Consider the following 18,884-nt stretch of genomic DNA (forward strand, 5'->3'; position numbering starts at 1 on the left):
ACAGGTATAAGGTGCTTTTCCCACAGAAGTTCATTGACCACAGGAACATTGGATGCTGACATTCTCGCTGGAGGGTGGAACAAGCAGTGTGTACACAAAAGCAGAGTTGGTGCCATGCTGCCCCCTCCCCCTCCCCCGGTCAGAGTCTCCTGCGTCTTTGTAAGTGACCTGACAGGCTGAAAGTCAACAGGGTTTTCTGCCTAGGATAGTATCATCAGAGTGAGGGAACGCTGTACAGTAATTATATTGAATCACTGCCTAGAGAATGTCTAGTTTTTAAAAGGCCCCAAAACCTTTTGAGTGTCCCCCCCCTTATAATTTTTATTAAATTTTCTGTTTTACATTTTAGAATATTCATTTAAACAACCTTAAAATATCGGTGACATCCCTTCTTCTCTTTCCATGGTTCATTTTGCTTAGCATAAATCCCTGCATATTTTATATAAACTAAACCATTCAGTATTCCATTATTACATCCATCAAATCTTATTTCCACTGCTGAATTTATCTTAATGCCACCCAGGTTTTCAAATGTACCCAATTCCCGCCAGCCCATATATTCAATAAACATTTCCCAACCTTCTTTAAACGTATGTTCTTCTTGTTCTCTTATTCTATATGTTAGGTCCACAATCTGCACATATTCCATCAGTTTAAGTTGCCATTCCTCTTTGGTTGGGACCTCGCTTGTTTTCCATTTTTGGACTAACGAAACTCAGGCTGCAGTAGTGGCATACATAAATAACCTTTTTTGACACCTGGGAATTTCTGCGAAACCTTTTGAGTGCTGATGGGCTTTGATTTTTTTTTTAACTGTTGATTCTGTGGAGGCTCAATTAGATTAGCTGATTAATCTCATAGTGATCATGTTATGTAGTTGGGAGGAGATGGTTTTTACAAAAAATAAATATGTTATGACTTTTTGTGTGGTCACTAGAGCAGCTTGTTGTGACTGCACTGATGCTTTTACAATTAAATTCTAAATTTTATATGCAGTTGTTTGTCTGTTTGATGTGCAGTTTATTAAGTAGTGGGTGGACATAGCAGATGACCCAGTGATTCTCCAAGCAGCTGTCTTTATTCTCAGGCTGGAACAGAACTCAACTGAAGGGCTCGGCCAGCCTGCTTATATAGTACTCAGTAACATGCAACAGTAACAACTCTCTCTAGCTACCCAATCCGTGAATGGCACTCTCAATCCTTCATTTGCATGTTGTGGACCTGAGTGAGAACTGCAGCCACGGTGGGCAGAGTGAAACTATATACACAACACCCCTAGTGGCCTAGGGTGAGAACTTCAATACATAACACATTTCTTTTTTACTGTACGTTGCAAAGAGAGAGTTAAGGTGATGAATAAGTTTAATAAGTATTGATACTTCTATAAGAAAAAAAAGGACAACCCAACACAAAATTGGCACTTGGAGATTCTGCTTTTTGATACGCAAGTTTAAAAATTCTCTCTCCCCCTCCCCAAAAACAAAACACACTCACAGCAATTCATTTTAGCTCTGACATGTCTAATTCAAGGGAAGTGGTAGCAGAGATTTGCATTAATTTTTGGCAGGGTTTTTTTGGGTGGGGTGGGGAGAGAAGGTCAGTAGCATTTTCAGATATTAATTATATTCTTATTTCCTTGTCTGTATTTGCGCACAAAGGCCGGTGGTTCCACAGTTGGCTCCTCCAAAAATCCCTGAGGGGGAGAGAGTAGATTTCGATGTGAGTATTCTGCTTTATTAAACTGTCCTAATCCCCGCTTTTTTCTTTCCTTTTTTGCATCACTTCCCAGATAGCCCCAAGTCTTTCAAACCAACAGCCTCTGCCAATAGACCAGGCATTTAGCCAACTAACACAGATGCCCTCCTGGGTCAACCTTAGTAATTAAATTGGTTCTCACATGACAAATTGGGGACCTGGTGCTCTGCTAGCAACTATAAACACGTTTATAGTCCATCTACAGACACTAGCTCAGGGGTAGGCAACCTAAGGCCCGTGGGCCGAATGTGGCCAAATCGCCTTCTAAATCCGGCCCACGGACGGTCCAGGAATCAGCGTCTTTTTACATGAGTAGAATGTGTCCTTTTATTTAAAATGCACCTCTGGGTCATTTGTGGGGCCTGCCTGGTGTTTTTACATGAGTAGAATTTCTGTTTTTATTTAAAATGCATCTCTAGGTTATTTGTGGGGCATAGGAATTCATTCATATTTTTTTCCCAAAATATAGTCTGGTCCACCACATGGTCTGAGGGACGGTGGACTGGCCCACGGCTGAAAAAGGTTGCTGACCCCTGCACTAGCTGGTGATAATACGGATCCTTTTTTTCCCCCATGGGTGAAAAACAAGGTGGTTCTTAAGAGGAAAAATAGCTGGAAATGGAAATTTAACCATTAAACAGTCCTTTCTTCCATTTATATGTGCTTTTAATTTTTAAAGACAATGCCTGCAGTGTGTAACATGAACTTTGGCCTTAACGTATTAGAGATCGTGGGCAAGCAGGCGCTAGGAGACTTGTGGTCTGTCTCTGTGCAAGACCGAATGCCCTCCTGTACTGTTAGAAGTCCTGCAGCAACAAGTAGAATTTTCTTCTGCCATATAATACCTTTCAAGGGTCCGCCCTAGGCCAACCCACAGAGACATGCACAGGATTATCTGGGTGACTTTCATCCCCTTCAAGCTAACCTCTCCCTCTGCCTGATGGACAGGACATCCACCGCAAGCGTATGGAGAAGGACCTCTTGGAGCTGCAGACCCTCATTGATGTGCACTTTGAGCAGAGGAAGAAAGAAGAGGAGGAGCTCGTTGGTCTCATGTCAAGGATTGTGAGTTCCGGGCAGCAAAGGATTGTGGGAAGCTGGGAACAGAGGGGCATCTGGTCAGGGTGCGGGACACACGCACACACTTGTATATTGTGTGTAGACTGGCCCCCATTCATTTCACAAGACTGTCCACACCTGAATAAATCTCCCACCAGTTTCATCTCTAGTCTTCCCCAATCTGATACCCTCCATACATTTTTGGACTGCATCTCCCATTATCCCTGACTGTTGGCCATGCTGTTGCGACTGATGGGCGTTGGGAGTCCCAGAACATCTGGTGGGCCACAGGTGTCCCCATCCCTGCATTGGGTGGCTCATTTGAAATTGGCCAGCGGTCCAACAGTTCACACCACCTACTTCTAAGGGTGTCCAACAGTTCACACCACCTACTTCTAAGGGTGTCGCGGCAACCACATAGTGGTTTTTCCTTTGTTTAGTTGTAGACATGGGAGGCAATGTCCACTGGCACACATTTAAGGCACTCTTCCACCCCTTTGACAGTCATGGCTTCCCCCACTTGAATCCTGGACCCTGTTGTTTGTTTAAGGATGCTGGGCATTGTAGCTCTATGAAGGGTAAATAAATTTCCCAGGATTCTTTGGGGGAAGACATGACTGTTAAGTGGCGCAGATGGGCTTCAAATGTATAGCTTGGATGTGACTTGGGGATGTAGCCCATGAGAGCTTTAATTCTCTCTCTCTCTCTCTCTCTCTCTCTCTCACACACACACACACACACCCCTGAAATGAAACCACCACTACCCATCTTGCACTTAGGAAAAACAATTCCACTGGTGTTCTTTAACACTTTCTCCATGTTACTTTTCTGATACCTGTCCCAGCACCCACTGCTATTTGTTCCATTTGAGAAAACATATCAGTACAGATAGCTGCTTTTCCCCCCAGAAATTTAAAGAGACTGGCGGTTCAGGGGTCTTCATTGCCATGTCCAGTTTGGCCCTAAAATACAAATACTGGGTTGGGGAGGGGTATTGGGGGGTGGGGGGTGGCAAGGATAAGAAATGCTGACGGCTAAGAAGCTGCCCAGAGGGAAAAGAAGTTTTTAAAGGTTACACAGAAAGGCAAATTTTTATACAAGAGAGAGACGCAACCTGTTCTTCAAGATTACATCAAAGGGTCTGATCTGCTTCATGCTTTTACAGGCAACTTGACTTACAATCGTATGTTGGTTCACCCAGCACTGGTGTAGATAAGGACCTGAGAGGTATTTTTAAGAGACATTTCAAAATGTGGGTAAAGTGCATTCGTCCAGTCCCAGAGATATACGGGAAATGGCCTTTCGAAATATAAATTGGCACACTTTCCCCAGCAATATTTGAATCTTGTAGCTGCATCGTGTACTGAAAATCATGTAGCGAGCTGCATGTTGAGCGGGATAACCTCCAAGGTTCACTTGCGAGCCTATGATTTTAGGGGCCTGTTTCAATGTTTCCGAGCACAATTCAAAGTGTTGGTGCTGACCTTTAAAGCCCTAAACGGCTTCAGTATACCTGAAGGAGCGTCTCCACCCCCACCATTCAGACCGGACACTGAGGTCCAGCGCCAAGGGCCTTCTGGTGGTTCCCTCACTGTGAGAAGTGAGGGAACCAGGCAGAGGGCCTTCTCGGTAGTGGTGCCTGCCCTGTGAAACGCCCTCCCATCTGGTGTCAAGGAAATGAGTAACTACCTTACTTTTAAAAGACATCTGAAGGCAGCCCTGTTTAGGGAAGTTTTTAATGTTTAATGCTGTCCTGTATTGTGTTTTTAATATTCAGTTGGGAGCTGCCCAGAGTGGCTGGGGAAACTCAGCCAGATGGGCAGGGTATAAATAAATTATTATTATTATTATTATTATTATTATTATTATTATTATTATTATTATTATTAACCAAACCCATTGGGTTGGCTTAGAAAAGCCATTCTGGCTACCAAAAAGCAGGAAAGACAAAACCATACATAGAGTACCAGACTGTCAGGGACTGTACAGAGGAGGAATGGTGAAGACCACCTCTCCCCCCACCCAAAAAAAAAACCTTCCAGAAAAGAGAAAGACAGTATAGATTTACAACAGTGCTTTGAGGAAGGTCACGGCTCATAGGTAGATGAAGAACAGAGTTGGGCAATAATGGGAGAGGAGGAGGTGGGGGAAGCAGAGCCAGAGCAGCTGACTGACACGTTATCACTAGACAGCATCCCAGACCCACCCCCTTCTCCCAGAACCCGGCAAACATTGAAAGTAGGAGAGCAAAGGGATCAGATACAAATGGCCCTAAGCAGCCACCGTAAGGTGGGTGGTGCTGTTGGCGTTTGTGGAGAGAAGGGGTGTGTGTGGAGTTTACTAAGCGTTTCTAAGCCTCTCTCTGTGAATATTGAATAAAAGACTTTGGTAAGAACTCTCCCTGTTTGTCTATTCCTGGTAGCCTGCTGTGGGGGTGGGATCAGATTCCCTGAAGCCTGACACAGATGCAGCCAAGAAAGTCACAGCATGGAAGAATCAAGGTCTGGGTCTAAAGGATGGGTTGGGGGAGCTGGTGGCCCTCCAAATGCTCTTGGAGTCCTCCAGCTCCCACCACGACAGGGAGTGAGGCCAACAATTAGGGGTGATGAGAGCTGCAGTCTGGTGACATCCGGGTGCAGCGGCGTACCTAGGGGTCGGAGCCAAGGTCTCAAGCACAGGGAGACACAAAAATCAGGCCTCACCACTCTGGCTTGGAATGACTAGGAGCCCGTCTGCCCATCCGCAGGCTACCCAGGCCACTCCTTCCCTGCTCTGGGTAGCCAGGCAAGGTGTGCAGGCTCCTCTTCCAAGGGCACAAGGGATGGGGTGGGCACCGATACATCTCCCTGCCAAGGGTGCAAGGGAGCTTAGGTGCACCTCTGTCTGGGGAGCCCCGGTCTCCCCATCTTGCTCTCAAGATATGCAGGGGCATCGCGTGCAGATCTGTGCAGTATGAAAAGGCTTCTATGGAAGCTTATCCTCTCTCTTAAACCACTACCTTCTCTCCTATTTTGCTTTTACTCCTTTCATTACCTTTTTGACCTCCCCCGCCCCTTTTAATTTTCCCCTCTTCCAGGCTTAGCTATTTGGCCATCTCTTTGTTGGGCGCCCAGAAATATGAACGGTGCTCAGATCTGCAAAAGGCTCATTAAAAAAAATAAATCTATAGGTTCAAACTTTTACAAACAGGTGGAGTCTGAGACAGATGTTGGTAGCTGGAAAGAAGGGGAAGGAGGGGGGAGAGAGAGAAGAACAGTGAAGTCTATGTTTGGGGTGAATGCACTTTGGGGGTCTAGGATCTCTCTCTCTCTAGGGCAGCTTTGCCCAACCTTGGACTCTCCAGATGTTTTTGGACTACAGCTGCCACGAGCCTTAGCCAGTACGGCATGCACAAAAAACACAAAGACAGACCGTGATTGTTGTTCTTTGCTCCCACCTAGCGGTTGGTTAGCTGTGTAGGCATAAGATCTTAGATACCGAATCCAAAACAGCAACGGGGTTGCTCTCTTGCAGAATCTACTGAAGAACATTCAGATGTCACAGGTTGTGTGACAAAAAGAGTGCTGGTCCACCAGCGCTGGAAAATGAGAAATAGTCATTGAGGGCCATGACAATAGATTCAGCTGGCATGCCTACCTATGGCAAAATAAGATTAAGGTACACAAAGGATTCGGTAACCATGTCTTCAGAAAACCCCTGTATGAGGTATGGGAGAGATACAAAAATCTATTAGAAAGAAAGACTCCGTGGTGGCTTTCACCATTGGAGATGATGTCTTTAAAAAAGACAAATATGAGAGAGAACTGGCCAACATATGAAATGCTACTAAAAAAAGATGGAGTAAATTGGAAATTAAGACCATATGAAGAAGTTAAAGAATATGTAAATGATTGGCTACATTATCATCAAATAAACGAACTATTTAGAAATGATCTGAAAAAATATGGCTTTAGTGATGTTAAATCAAGATTTGAGATTGAAATACTTAGTAATAATCACAAAACATTGTCCAAAATGTATAAAAATCTGCTGGAATGGGAATTGAAAGACGAGGAGGTGAAGTCGGTTATGGTTAAATGGGCAATGGACTTTGGTTATAATATTATGATGGCAGATTGGGAAAGACTCTGGAGAGAAGGTTTAAAATTTACGGCTTGTAACGCGTTGAAAGAAAATATGTTTAAGATGTTGTATAGGTGGTATATAACGCCAGCAAAATTGGCAAAAATGCATAAAAGTGACAACAAATGCTGGAAATGCAAAGAAAAGGTTGGAACTTTCTACCACATGTGGTGGGAATGCCAAAAAGTTAAAAGCTACTGGACTGAAATTTATAATGAGATGAAAATGATACTAGGATATAACTTTGCCAAAAAACCAGAGTCTTTATTATTGGGCATAACAGGTATAGGAATTAAAAAAGATGACACAAAATTGTTCCAATATATGGCAACAGCAGCCAGAATCTTATTGGCCCAAAATTGGAAACAGGAAATCTTGCCGACAAAAGAGGAATGAGTTTTGAAAATGATGACTTATGCGGAGCTGGATAAAATGACAGGGAGAATCAGAGACCAGCGAGACCAAAAATTTATTGAAGATTGGAAAAAATTTACAAATTATTTAAAGAAATATACACAATTTAATATGTTGATAGGATTACAGGAAGCTCTGTAGTCGAAAATAAATATTATTGTATGATGAAATAGAGATTAATTACCTAAGATATGAAGATAAAAGCAATAATTTATGGAATAAATATAAAAACAAAGGAATTTGTATTGCTGAAACCAGACGGAAGGATTGTTGGAAGTCCAGGCCCGAAGAGGCCAAAATATATGATGATTAATATGTAATGAATTGTAAATATAATGTATATTTGTGAAACTTAATAAAAAGAATATGAAAAAAAGAGAAATAGTCATATACATGGTTATCCCAAGTGACAAGGGTGTTCCACAGGACCATTCAGGGTAGGGAGGGAAGATAGACTTCATGGGTACCATGGCATTCACTCTCTCTGGGTTGGCAACCCTTGGACTGCAACATCCCAGATAGGTGCCTGTCTGGCCTTTGCTCAGCTACATCCAGCGAAGGAGAGCCTCCCATTTCCCAAGTTCTGTTGTTGAGCAGCTCTTACTTTTCCAGAAGCTTCTCCTGCCTAGTTGTTGGTATTGTCTGCAAAGTCACTTTCACGTTTCTCCTTGAGCACTGCAAAGGCCTGAGCCGTTTCTCGTGTCCTTCGGCAGGAACATCGGCGGGCGGAACGTGCGGAGCAGCAGCGCGTTCGCACTGAGAAGGAACGGGAGCGGCAGAACAAACTGGCCGTGAGTATTGCCATCGCCTGGCGGCTTCCCATTCCAGCTCACGGGTGGGGAACCTCAGGCCAGGAGCCGAATGCGGCCCTCCAGGGTTCTCTGCCCGGCCCTGGGGACTCTCCCCAAGCTACACTTCTCACCAACTCCACTTCATATGCTCTGTGCCTGTTTTGGCCTGGCTGGAACGTATGCCTGAGCTCTGGAAGTGCCTCTTGGTTTCCTGGACAGGGCAGACAGGGGTGTGTAATGCCTGGGCATAGAAATTACCTACGGGTGCTGTTTTTCTGGGGGTATCCAAGGGTACACAGTACTGGAACCTTCCCCCACCCCACCCCACCCGCAAATGTTGAAAATGTGGCACTTACTCTAACAACTTCACCTTTTTCTATTTAAAACAAAAACCATTGGGCATACCCATTAACTGCCCCACTTTAAGTGGGACATCCTAGATTTACCAGCTCCCAGGATGTCCCCTTTTGGCTCCCACGAGAGCAGGGCACCGAAAGATGCCCGTTTGGGGGGCAGGTCATGATCTTGTGCGAGTCATGTGGCTCCCACAGGAGTGCGGCCCTGGAAGATGCACGTGCTGATTTGACTTGGTGACATGTTGGAGAGTATGAAATGAGCCCACTCTACAAAAGGCGAGATTTATATTGGTTGCTTGGCACACATTTCCTCCCCCTCCTCCCCGCCCACCACTGTCATGTGACCGCTGGGTGGCGGTCCAGTTGGGGATGTGACCCTCAATCTGTAAAAAAAAGGTTCCCTGCCCCGTTCTGTCACTGGATAACGGATTCCACACGGTCGCCCTGTGCAGGAAGAGAAGATGAGGAAGGAGGAGGAGGAGGCCAAGAAACGAGCAGAAGATGATGCCAAGAAGAAGAAAGTGCTATCCAATATGGGTGCTCATTTTGGCGGGTACCTGGTAAAGGTAAGTTGCTGGGTAATAGTAAGGAGGGATTTACTCTTTTGGATAATCCCAGTCTTTGCTTTGCTTTGCTTCCTAATATTTCAATCACTCGCATGCCATCCAATTGGACGTGTTCTAGAGGTGTACAGTACTAGCTAATTCCTCACTGCAAAACCATAGCTTCATGGTAGAGGATGTGCTTTGCAGGGGGGGGGGGAGTGTTGCTATAGGATATTTGGTGCTTATTTTTTCTCTTTTTTGATTTTTTTTGCCTTTTTTGAAACAATTTTCATTTGATTTTACAAGTGTAGAATTATAACAATACAAAATACAGACCCACATTTAGAGATTTCTCCGAATCTCTGGACTTCCCACCTTCCCCTCCATGAGTCCGATTGTAAACCTTTTCAACTGCATATTGTTCAGTAATCCATATTTTATGTCACTCCATTTTGTGCATGGTGTCTGCTACATTACAAGTGTTATTGCAATCCTGCTAATGTTTTCATCTGCTTACAGTGGTCTCCCAGATAAATTATAATTTTTTCCCATTCTTTATTAAAGTTTGGGGGATATTTGGTGTTTCTAACAGGGAAAGGGAGATGTGGGCTGAACAGTCTGGAGAGACCAAATTCACCCTAGGTAAAGGTAAAGGGACCCCGGCCATTAAGTCCAGTCGCGGGCGACTCTGGGGTTGCAGGGTTTATCTCGTTTTACTGGCCGAGGGAGCCGGCGTTTGTCTGCAGACAGCTTCTGGGTCATGTGGCCAGCATGACTAAGCTGTTTCAGGTGAACCAGAGCAGCGCATGGAAACGCCGTTTACCTTCCCGCCAGAGCGGTACCTATTTATCTACTTGCACTTTGACGTGCTTTCGAACTGCTAGGTTGGCAGGAGCAGGGACCGAGCAACAGAAGCTCACCCTGTCACGGGGATTCAAACCACCAACCTTCTGATCGGGCCCTAGGCTCTGTGGTTTAGACCATAGTGCCACCCACGTCCCTAAATTCACGCTAACCCCAAGTAAAACCTGATGGCCACCTTATCTATACAGGTTCATCCTCTGCAACCATTCTCAAGCCTTTGAGAATCTGCTTCCCACGAAATATATAATAGCATGCGATGCCACCAGGTGGCTCTTTTCACAATTGCAGCCACCTGCGATTCAGTCTGTCGGTGGTAGATAGATACCTGTAGCCGATCCAGATATTTCTGGACTCCCAACTAGGGCAGAAAGAATCTGTCCATCTTGCTTCTCTCCTTTTCCCCATTTCCCCATTCTTCATTTGGTTCTTCACACTGTAGCAATTTGCAAATTCTTTTTTTTATATATGGGTGGGGGGGAATCCCAGTCAAAATTCTCCAGAATTTTGCTGCAAATTTCTCCTAATGAATTTAATTTTATGTTATTTTCACCAATATATTTATCAATGTGCACAGTTTCCCCTACCCAATACATGCATTTTTGTAAAAGTTGTTTGGCTGCAGAACTGCAAAATTCAGATGAGTACAGGGTTTTAGTTTTAGTTTAGTGTTTTAGTTTTAGTTTAGTTTTAGTTTAGTGTTTTAGTTCACGTATTGTTCTGGAAAGTTTGTAAGCAGCTTGCAGACACAGTAAAAAAATAAAAAATAAAAAGCAATTAGAGTAAACAAAATCAATAAAAACCTTTTTTTTAAAAAAGCATTTTATGCAAATAAAAGACAGCTCTCACAGATCCTTCCCACACCAAAAGAGGCTGCAAATACTTTAAAAGCCTTCAAATTAAGGGTCAAAATCCTGGTTTTAAAAGTTTTCCCTAGGTGACTCCCTTTTGCACACACTTCCCACCTCTCTTAGGCCGAGCAGAAACGTGGCAAGAGGCAGACAGGCCGTGAAATGAAGATCCGGATTTTATCGGAACGAAGGAAGCCGCTCAACGTAGAGAACTTAAGCGAACAACAGCTGAGGTTGGTAACAGAGAGCGGAGCTGAATGGCAAGACTGGTGCCAAGGGTCCCCTGCAGGGGTCCCCCAGAGAAGAGCCCCCTTGACCCTGGCCCTCCCCACCATTGCAGATGGCTTATTCATGTGCCCCACACTTTAGCCCTGTTATAAGGGGGGGGGAGTGCTCCTTTCCCCTTATGGGGTATTCCAGAGCCTGTATAGAGTCCTTAAGTGGGTTCCTTATCGGTAGGAGAAATAACAGAAGCCAACCAGAGTACAGCCGTACTTTGGAGGTCAAACAGAATACGTTCAGGAAGCCACAGAAGCCGCGACGGATTTTCGGGTTCCAAAGAACGTTCGCAAACCGGAACAATCGCTTCTGGGTTTGCAGCTTTTGGGAGCCAAAACGTTCATCACACAAGGCGTTCGACTTCTGAGGTGCGACTGTAAATTGAAAAGCAAAGCGGCTAGTAAGCCTGATCTTTATTCAGGGAACAGTTGCAACAGGGCCCCCACTCACCACACGCAGGAGGGAGGAGAACCCAGAACATTGGTGCGCAAGCACTTATATAGACTTTTGAAATTGCCCATCCTGTAGCCCAAGACCACCACCCCCCCCCCGAAACATCATACATATATCACAGAAGGAGACGGTCCAAAGCAGAGGAGGCGGTCTCCAGCAGAAATCCTGCCTGCCAGGATACCTGATAATGGTCACTGATTGCATTACCTGGGCAGTCTGGCCATTCATTTTGTGATGCTTAATACTTTAGTTCCTGAGTCCAGGTCACAGGCTATTCATACGCAAATATGCCCTTAAGACAGGATTTGCAAGCAAAAAGACAATGGGAAGGCTTTCCCCATTTGCCTCCCTTCCTGCAGAGGAATATTTGAGGTCAATGGGAGAGTCAAAATGGCTTCAGGATTGCTCTCCCATACTATTTCAGGCACATGGTTCATATATTTAGATATGTGTGCATTTATGAACATTTATTCTATATTTGAGACATTAAAAGTCTTATAACCGCCCAAAGAGCAGAAGCAAGCAGACACAGCAGTGGTTGGGAAGAGGAGCTACTGCTGCCTTCTTGCCCCTTGGCTCTGTCTGGCAGCAAAGATGAGGCAGAAGAGCACCATCAGTTGGCAGCAATGGCAGGGAGGGAGGGGACCAGGGAAGGTGGCATGGCCCAAGCCCCCACCATGGCCACCTGCAGTTCTTGGCCCCGTTGAGTGTCTGGCCAGGAAGGGGCATGAGGGGTGGGGGGGAGGGTTTTTTTTAAAATCAGAGAAGTCCCCCAAACCCCAATACAATTTGTCTCTCTCTGTCCAGGGACACAGCCAAGGAGCTGCACGACTGGATCCATCAACTAGAATCAGAGAAATTTGACCTGATGGAAAAATACAAATGTCAGAAGTATGAGGTATGGAGGGAGAAAAAGAAATATGCTTTTGGGTGCGGAACTTTCCCTGGTGCCAAAATGATATTAACATCAATTTCCCTCTCTCTGTGTTGTGTGTTTTCCCTTCCTTTCCAGATCAATGTTCTTTACAATCGCATCAGCCACGCCCAGAAATTGTGAGTAACCTTGTGGTTCCAGCAGCCACACACACACACACAAATTACTCTGGCCTCAAATCCCATTACCCACCCACCCGCCGCATGTTTTATAGCCACAGAACTTGTGTATTTTCACAACTGGAATCCACAGTGTGGAAACAGCTTGAGGAACGGGTTCTACTGTTCATGTGGAAGTGTGCGTGAATGCAAAAAGTCCACAGCTGCCAGGTTTATAAAATGTATTTTAAAAATCCTCTTTTTGGCACCTGCTAATGACATTTTTGTTCAGACAAGCTTACCCAAATGCTTAGGAAGTTGAGGTCATTTTAATCTGTTTCAGCATTTTAGTATTTTAACTTTTGTATGTTTTAAAGTACAGCTGCATTTTTTCTTGATTTTATTGTTATATCTTCTTGTAAACTGATTTGAGGGTTGTTGTTGTTGTTTTACAATCAAACAGTGTATATAAATTTTCTGAAATAAATAGATAAAATACTATTTTGGAGAGCTGGAATGCAGGTCACCAAAACCTGAAGATCTGCACCAACTGGAAGCTGAAATTCAGCTGTAGCATTCTCTCAAACTTTCAACATTTCATATATTTGGAAATTGGTTGTGTCAGATTTTGGTCTTGTGACTGCTTAGCTTGAGTTTCCCTCACAAATTATATTTCAGATACATATACAGTATATGCAAGCAGTACACAGAGCTGGGTGTGAGTCTTCTTGGACAGATAGATAGATAGATAGATAGATAGATAGATAGATAGATAGATGATTGTGGATATTTTACAACTTGTACATTTCTTCCTTGCAGCAAGAAAGGTGCTGGAAAAGCCAGACTTGGTGGCCGCTGGAAGTAAAAAGGAAGACGCCCACTCGCCTGCAATTAATGCAGAGATCTGGGAGCCACAATTGATTGCAGCATCCCATTGCTTCCCCTGCCCTGTTTCATGTTGAAAGTTGACCAGCCTGCCCTTTGTCCATTCTTCTTCACCCCTGTCATGTGTTGCCTGTAACAAGCTCTTTGTCACAAGCCAGACCCAATAAACCAAATTCTCCCCTCTGTGGTACCACCCCAGTGAGTACAGCCTTCCTGTGTTTTATTGGTGGAAAGAATGTAGAATCTCTTTCTATCTATCTCCTCGCTTTCCAGAGAAGCTGCCTTATACTGAGTCACACTTCTTCTCCATCAAGCTCATTATTGTCTACACTGAATGGCAGCACAATGACAATTGCTCCAAGCACGTTAAAACTCAGTTAGATTTGCATTTGCCCTCTTCCACCTTTAAGCAAATGTTCCCCACAAAAATACTTAGGCTGCAGTAAATTGCAGAGACCCTTAGCTTTGCAAATAAGTGAATAGTTTCCAGACCATACAGCAACAAGTCTCCCATCCACTGGAAATAAAATGAAGTGGAGGGAAAAGGTTCCAAGCAACTTGAAAAGAAAAGTACCGTACTTGGCTTCCGTACAAAGTGAATCAGGCAATCTTTGTGTTAGCTATAATAAGCAAGCTATAAAATCTCCCTTTTGGAGAGATTCTTTTCATTTGCAGGGAGCCATAGATAGCCACGTGGCTTCTTGCTTGTTCCAGGAAGCATGGAGAAAGAAAAGACTGAGAAGGGGGTGCTGAGAAGGACTGAGAAGGGCACTGAGAGCCTATAAACCATACCCACACCAGTAACTTGAACTCAGGCTGCAGGTTAACATTTTCATGTACGCAAGCGTGAGTCAGTAACTGTGTATTACAACATGTTTTGTGGCAGCCCCTAAATTGTGGCACTCCCTCCCCAGAATGGTGTGTCTGACACCTACATTATACAGCTTCCACACCTCTTTTGAAACTTGAGGTGTACAGTATATTTTTGAGGACCTACCATGTTGCTTTAAACTGTTTTTAAGGTTGTGTTTTAATGCTGTAACTCACACTGGGACATTAGAGTGAAAGGCAGGCAAATAATAATCATCATCAGTGCTATTTTCTGGGGAATGCGGTACTGGCAACAAAGCTGTAAGAGGTCAACTGGATGCCTTAAAATTTATAATTTTCCTTGATTATTTTTAAAGAAGGTAAAAATAGATACAGTCATACTTCGGGTTACGTACGCTTCGGGTTGCGTACTTTTCGGGTTACGAACTCTGCTAACCTGGAAGCGCAACCCGAAGCGCACGTGATTCGCGCATATGCAGAAGTGTTTTCGCGGTCTGCGCATGCACAGAAGCGGTTTTTTCAGTGGTTTTCAGTTTGCGCATGCGCACACCGATTTTTTCAGGTTGCGTACTTTTTGGGTTACATACATTGACCCGCAACCAATTAAGTATGCAACCCGAGGTACTACTGTAATCTAAAATAAAGATAGGAACTGTTACAAAACAAAGAAATGTTGAAAGTAAAACAAGGCAGTTGCTAGGCTTGTTCACATGGTTGCTATACTACTTTAGAGCGATGGGAATTCTCAAAGTTTAAAAAAAGCAGCAAGGGATGAAGACCGAAGAAACCTGAAATATACTTGGAGTCGAGTGTGGATTTCCTGCTCTTAATTCAGCTAGTAGTAGCAAATAATGGATCTTTCCCCAAAATGTCTGCTATATATACATTATTTACACAATGGGCCCCACGTGATTGGCTAATTCCAGGCTACTCCTGTGGGCCAATCAGGTTGCGGATTCACTTCCCCAGGAGCCTGATTGGCTGCTTTTGCAGGCCAATCAGGTCGCTGAATCACTTCCACCTGGAGCTGGATTGGGTGGCTCCTGCAGACCAATCAGACTGCTGCATTCTGGATCCTTTTGTTCTAGGATTCAGCTCAGTACATAACAAAACCACAACCTGGGAGACTTTGGTGCATGGCGATGCTCTCCCTTTAAGACTAGCTGTACCACTTCAGCAGAGGGCCTACTTATTGCAGCTGAGGAGGGAGCGCTGGAGGTTAGGGAGGAGAGCTTGCAGCAGGAGCCATTTTGTGTGTGTGTGTTGAACATAGGCCTGCAACTCCACGAGAGAGCCACCCGCATCCCATTTCAGAAGAGGCTTCATTGGGATACTAGAACTGGAGGAGCAGGAGTGCACTGAAAGCAGAGCAGCACGTAAGAGGTAGCTCAGTCTGGGCCCTTTTCAGAGACGCAGGCCTGTTGCACTTCTATGCTTTGCAATCCTGCGCAAGCCATACAACTTGGCAACATTGCAAAGCTGCAGGGCTGCCAGCGGCGGGTGGAGGGAGGTATGGGGCAACTGGGGCATATAGCCCCAGGCCTACACAAAGGCAGGAATTCCCTGCCTAGGTTCCTCTGGGTGCCATTGGCCACCAATGGTTGGTTGAAGGATGCCTAAGAGATTTCCAGGCAAATGTTCCACTGAAAAGTAATTTTCTGTGGCAGTTAATACAGCAAAAGGGTGCATTAGTGGTGTGAGACCAGGCCTTAAGAGAGAAATCTTCCCTGAGTGTTGGAGAAGGCCAGCAGTAGACCACAGCCCGAAGACCAATGAGACTGAGCCTCAAGAAGCAGAAAGAAAGAGTCTGGAATTTGGAGGAGGTGCTTGGGAAAAGTACAAGCTAATCCTTGTTCCCTTTTCTGCTGGTTCAGAACAAAGGCCGAGTCCAGCATTCTGTTCTGACAGTGGTCAAAGGCATGACTACAGGTCTTTGCCAGCCCTACCAGGAGATGCCGTCTTTTTGCATAAAGTTAGAAAAAGATCAGAGTGGCCCATAGGTTGTGTATACACCGTACATTTAAATCATTTTGCTTCCCCAAAGAGTCCTGGGAAGTGTAACTTGCCTCTCACAGAGGTGCAATTCCCAGTGCCCTTAACAAACTACAGTTCCCAGAATTCTTTGGGGGAAGTCATGGGCTTCGTATGGTGTATACTCTGAAATTCAGGTAAAAATTAAAACTGACATTGGCTGTGATTCTCTAGGGGTGTGGTGGTGCTGTATCTGGTGACATTTCTGTTATTATTTTTATGTATCTTTTGGAAGTTGAAAGCCAGCTCCAAGTTTAGATGCTCAAGTTTAGGTGCTGATTAGGGCTGGCATAGTGTGACCCCATTCTTTTCATATTTCTATGGGCACTTGCTGAGTCTCTCCTCTTCCTTAGGGTTCCATAAAGTCTATAAAGAGGGCTCAGAGATAGGAAATAGGTAAAGAAACACACACACACACACACAGCCCACCAGTTCCTCTCTCAGCATTTGAATCTGTTTTTCACTCTCATTTCCAAGGCAACAAGTGTAGGGCTTTCACTATGGAGATGTCGTGAGCTAAACAATACTCCACATCTTCATATATATTATGCTACATACTACATTACAAGGATGGGAACCCTGTGAGCCTTCAGATGTTGTTTGATTGCTGCTCCCATCCTCCCTGACTTTTGGTCCCACCTGCTAAACTTTGGACATTGGCCTTTTCAGTGCCTACTGAACACCTTCCTCTTCCAGCAAGCCTTTTGAGTAGAGATCTTCCCCAGTCTGCATCTGTATAGGAATTGTTTTTAGATGTTGATGCTTTACTTGTTTATTGCTTGTATGCTGCCCCGGGAGGAAGGGTAGAATGTAAAATAAAATAAACAATAGTAATAGTAGCTGGTAATAGTAATTAGAAGACGCCTGCTTCTTGGGAGAAAAGCAATGACAAACCTAGACAGCATCTTAAAAAGCAAAGACATCACTTTGCCAACAAAGGTCCGTATAGTTAAAGCTATGGTTTTCCCAGTAGTAATGTACGGAAGTGAGAGCTGGACCATAAAGAAGGCTGATCGCCGTAGAATTGATGCTTTTGAATTATGGTGCTGGAGGAGACTCTTGAGAGTCCCATGGACTGCAAGAAGATCAAACCTATCCATTCTCAAAGAAATCAGCCCTCAGTACTCACTAGAAGGACAGATCCTGAAGTTGAGGCTCCAGTACTTTGGCCACCTCATGAGAAGAGAAGACTCCCTAGAAAAGACCCTGATGTTGGGAAAGATGGAGGGCACAAGGAGAAGGGGACGACAGAGGATGAGATGGTTGGACAGTGTTCTCGAAGCTACTAACATGAGTTTGGCCAAACTGCGGGAGGCAGTGAAGGATAGGCGTGCCTGGCATGTTCTGGTCCATGGGGTCACGAAGAGTCGGACAAGACTGAACGACTGAACAACAACAACAATAGTAGCTGGAGTCCAGCAACACCCTTGATAGAAGACCTGCCGTCAGGGATTATTATTATTACTACTACTACTACTACTACTACTACTTTTCCATGGTAATCCCACACAAATCTGCTTATTCTTTTAAACTCCATCTCCCAGGAGCACTTGTGGGGGAGGGGACTTCAGACTCATCTCCCACCATACCACACACATCGGTTTCGTTTCCCCCAAAGAGATGGAAAGTTTGAGAGTTGCGCACTATTACATCCGTAATTGGCAACGTAGGGCTAATGATTTGTACTGCAACCTCCGAAACAAAGCATGCCTCTTCGCCGCATAGTTGCTGCTCTCCGCCTGCAATCACGACCAGGGTCTGTTTTCTTCTCCTCGTGGTTTTAACGGCACAAACAAGGCTTAAGTGCCCCCGCTTTCCATTCCCACCCGCACTTCTTAGGTTGTGCTTTTCGCTTTTTCCCTACGGATTTGGGGTGTGTGTGTGGAAATGACCCTCCAGGCGTTGAAACTACAACTCCCACAATTCCGTGCTGTTGGCCGTGCCGTGTGGGGCCGATGGTAATTGCAGTCCGACGGAATGTCTGGAAGCCCCCGACGTCTGGAGGACTGCACTTCCCGTCATGCCGCGCGGCAGCCGTTCCCTTTCCCACATCATCCTCCCTGCTGCTGCTGCTGCTGCTGCCGCCCCCTCCCATCTCGCTTCCGATACGGAAGCCGAGAGGCGTCGAAGCCGACGCCGCCGCTGCTGCTGCTGCTGCTTTTCAGCCCAGGGCTAGAGCTGGGCCGGGAGGGCCGCCCAGCCGGGCTGGCGGCGGCAGCAGCGGCAGGAGGGGGAAAATGGCGGCGCCGCTGCTGTCCCTCTCCGAGGGGGAAGGAGCCCGGGCGCGGCGGCGGGAGCAGCTCCGAGCCTGGGCGGAGGCCGAGGCAGCGGCGGCAGCAGCAGCGGCTGCTTCTCTGTGCCCGGCCCCGCCTCCTCCGGGGCTGCCGGTGGCGGCCGAGAGCGAGGCTGTGCCCGCGGCGGGGATGGGCTCCGGGTCCGGCGGCGGCGGCGTCAGAGGGGTTCGGCGGCCCCGCGCTGTCCGCTTCGAGGCGGCCGCCGAGTTCCTGGCCTGCTGCGCCGGGGGCGAGCTGGAAGCGGCGCGGGAGATGCTCAGCGCCGACCCGGGCGCCGTGAACGGGACCAACGCGGACGGCATCAGCGCCCTCCACCAGGTACGCG

The 18,884-nt window shown here is 45.8% G+C and overlaps 2 protein-coding genes across 12 annotated transcripts in view; both read left to right on the plus strand.

Annotated features, from left to right (window-relative positions):
• Positions 1-13,605, plus strand: part of TNNT1 (troponin T1, slow skeletal type) — a 28,559-nt gene extending 14,954 nt beyond the window's left edge. For all 7 annotated transcript variants that reach the window (XM_033170134.1, XM_033170137.1, XM_033170136.1 and 4 more), the window contains 8 exons: positions 1,659-1,719; positions 2,704-2,820; positions 8,064-8,141; positions 8,950-9,063; positions 10,878-10,987; positions 12,294-12,384; positions 12,499-12,539; positions 13,338-13,605. In XM_033170134.1, the coding sequence (XP_033026025.1) occupies positions 1,659-1,719; positions 2,704-2,820; positions 8,064-8,141; positions 8,950-9,063; positions 10,878-10,987; positions 12,294-12,384; positions 12,499-12,539; positions 13,338-13,383 (658 nt within the window). In that variant the 3' untranslated portion in view covers positions 13,384-13,605. The remainder of the gene's footprint in view (positions 1-1,658; positions 1,720-2,703; positions 2,821-8,063; positions 8,142-8,949; positions 9,064-10,877; positions 10,988-12,293; positions 12,385-12,498; positions 12,540-13,337) is intronic.
• Positions 13,606-18,414: 4,809 nt separating this feature from the next.
• PPP1R12C (protein phosphatase 1 regulatory subunit 12C) overlaps positions 18,415-18,884 on the plus strand; it is a 42,170-nt gene continuing 41,700 nt past the window's right edge. For 2 of the 5 annotated variants that reach the window (XM_033168875.1, XM_033168876.1), the window contains exon 1: positions 18,503-18,877. In XM_033168875.1, the coding sequence (XP_033024766.1) occupies positions 18,503-18,877 (375 nt within the window). Of the gene's footprint in view, positions 18,878-18,884 lie in introns of all 5 variants that reach the window. The other 3 variants (XM_033168878.1, XM_033168877.1, XM_033168879.1) reach the window with 3 other exon arrangements.

This window comes from Lacerta agilis, chromosome 14 (genome assembly GCF_009819535.1).
Source record: "Lacerta agilis isolate rLacAgi1 chromosome 14, rLacAgi1.pri, whole genome shotgun sequence".
In the NCBI taxonomy this organism is placed as follows: domain Eukaryota; kingdom Metazoa; phylum Chordata; class Lepidosauria; order Squamata; family Lacertidae; genus Lacerta; species Lacerta agilis.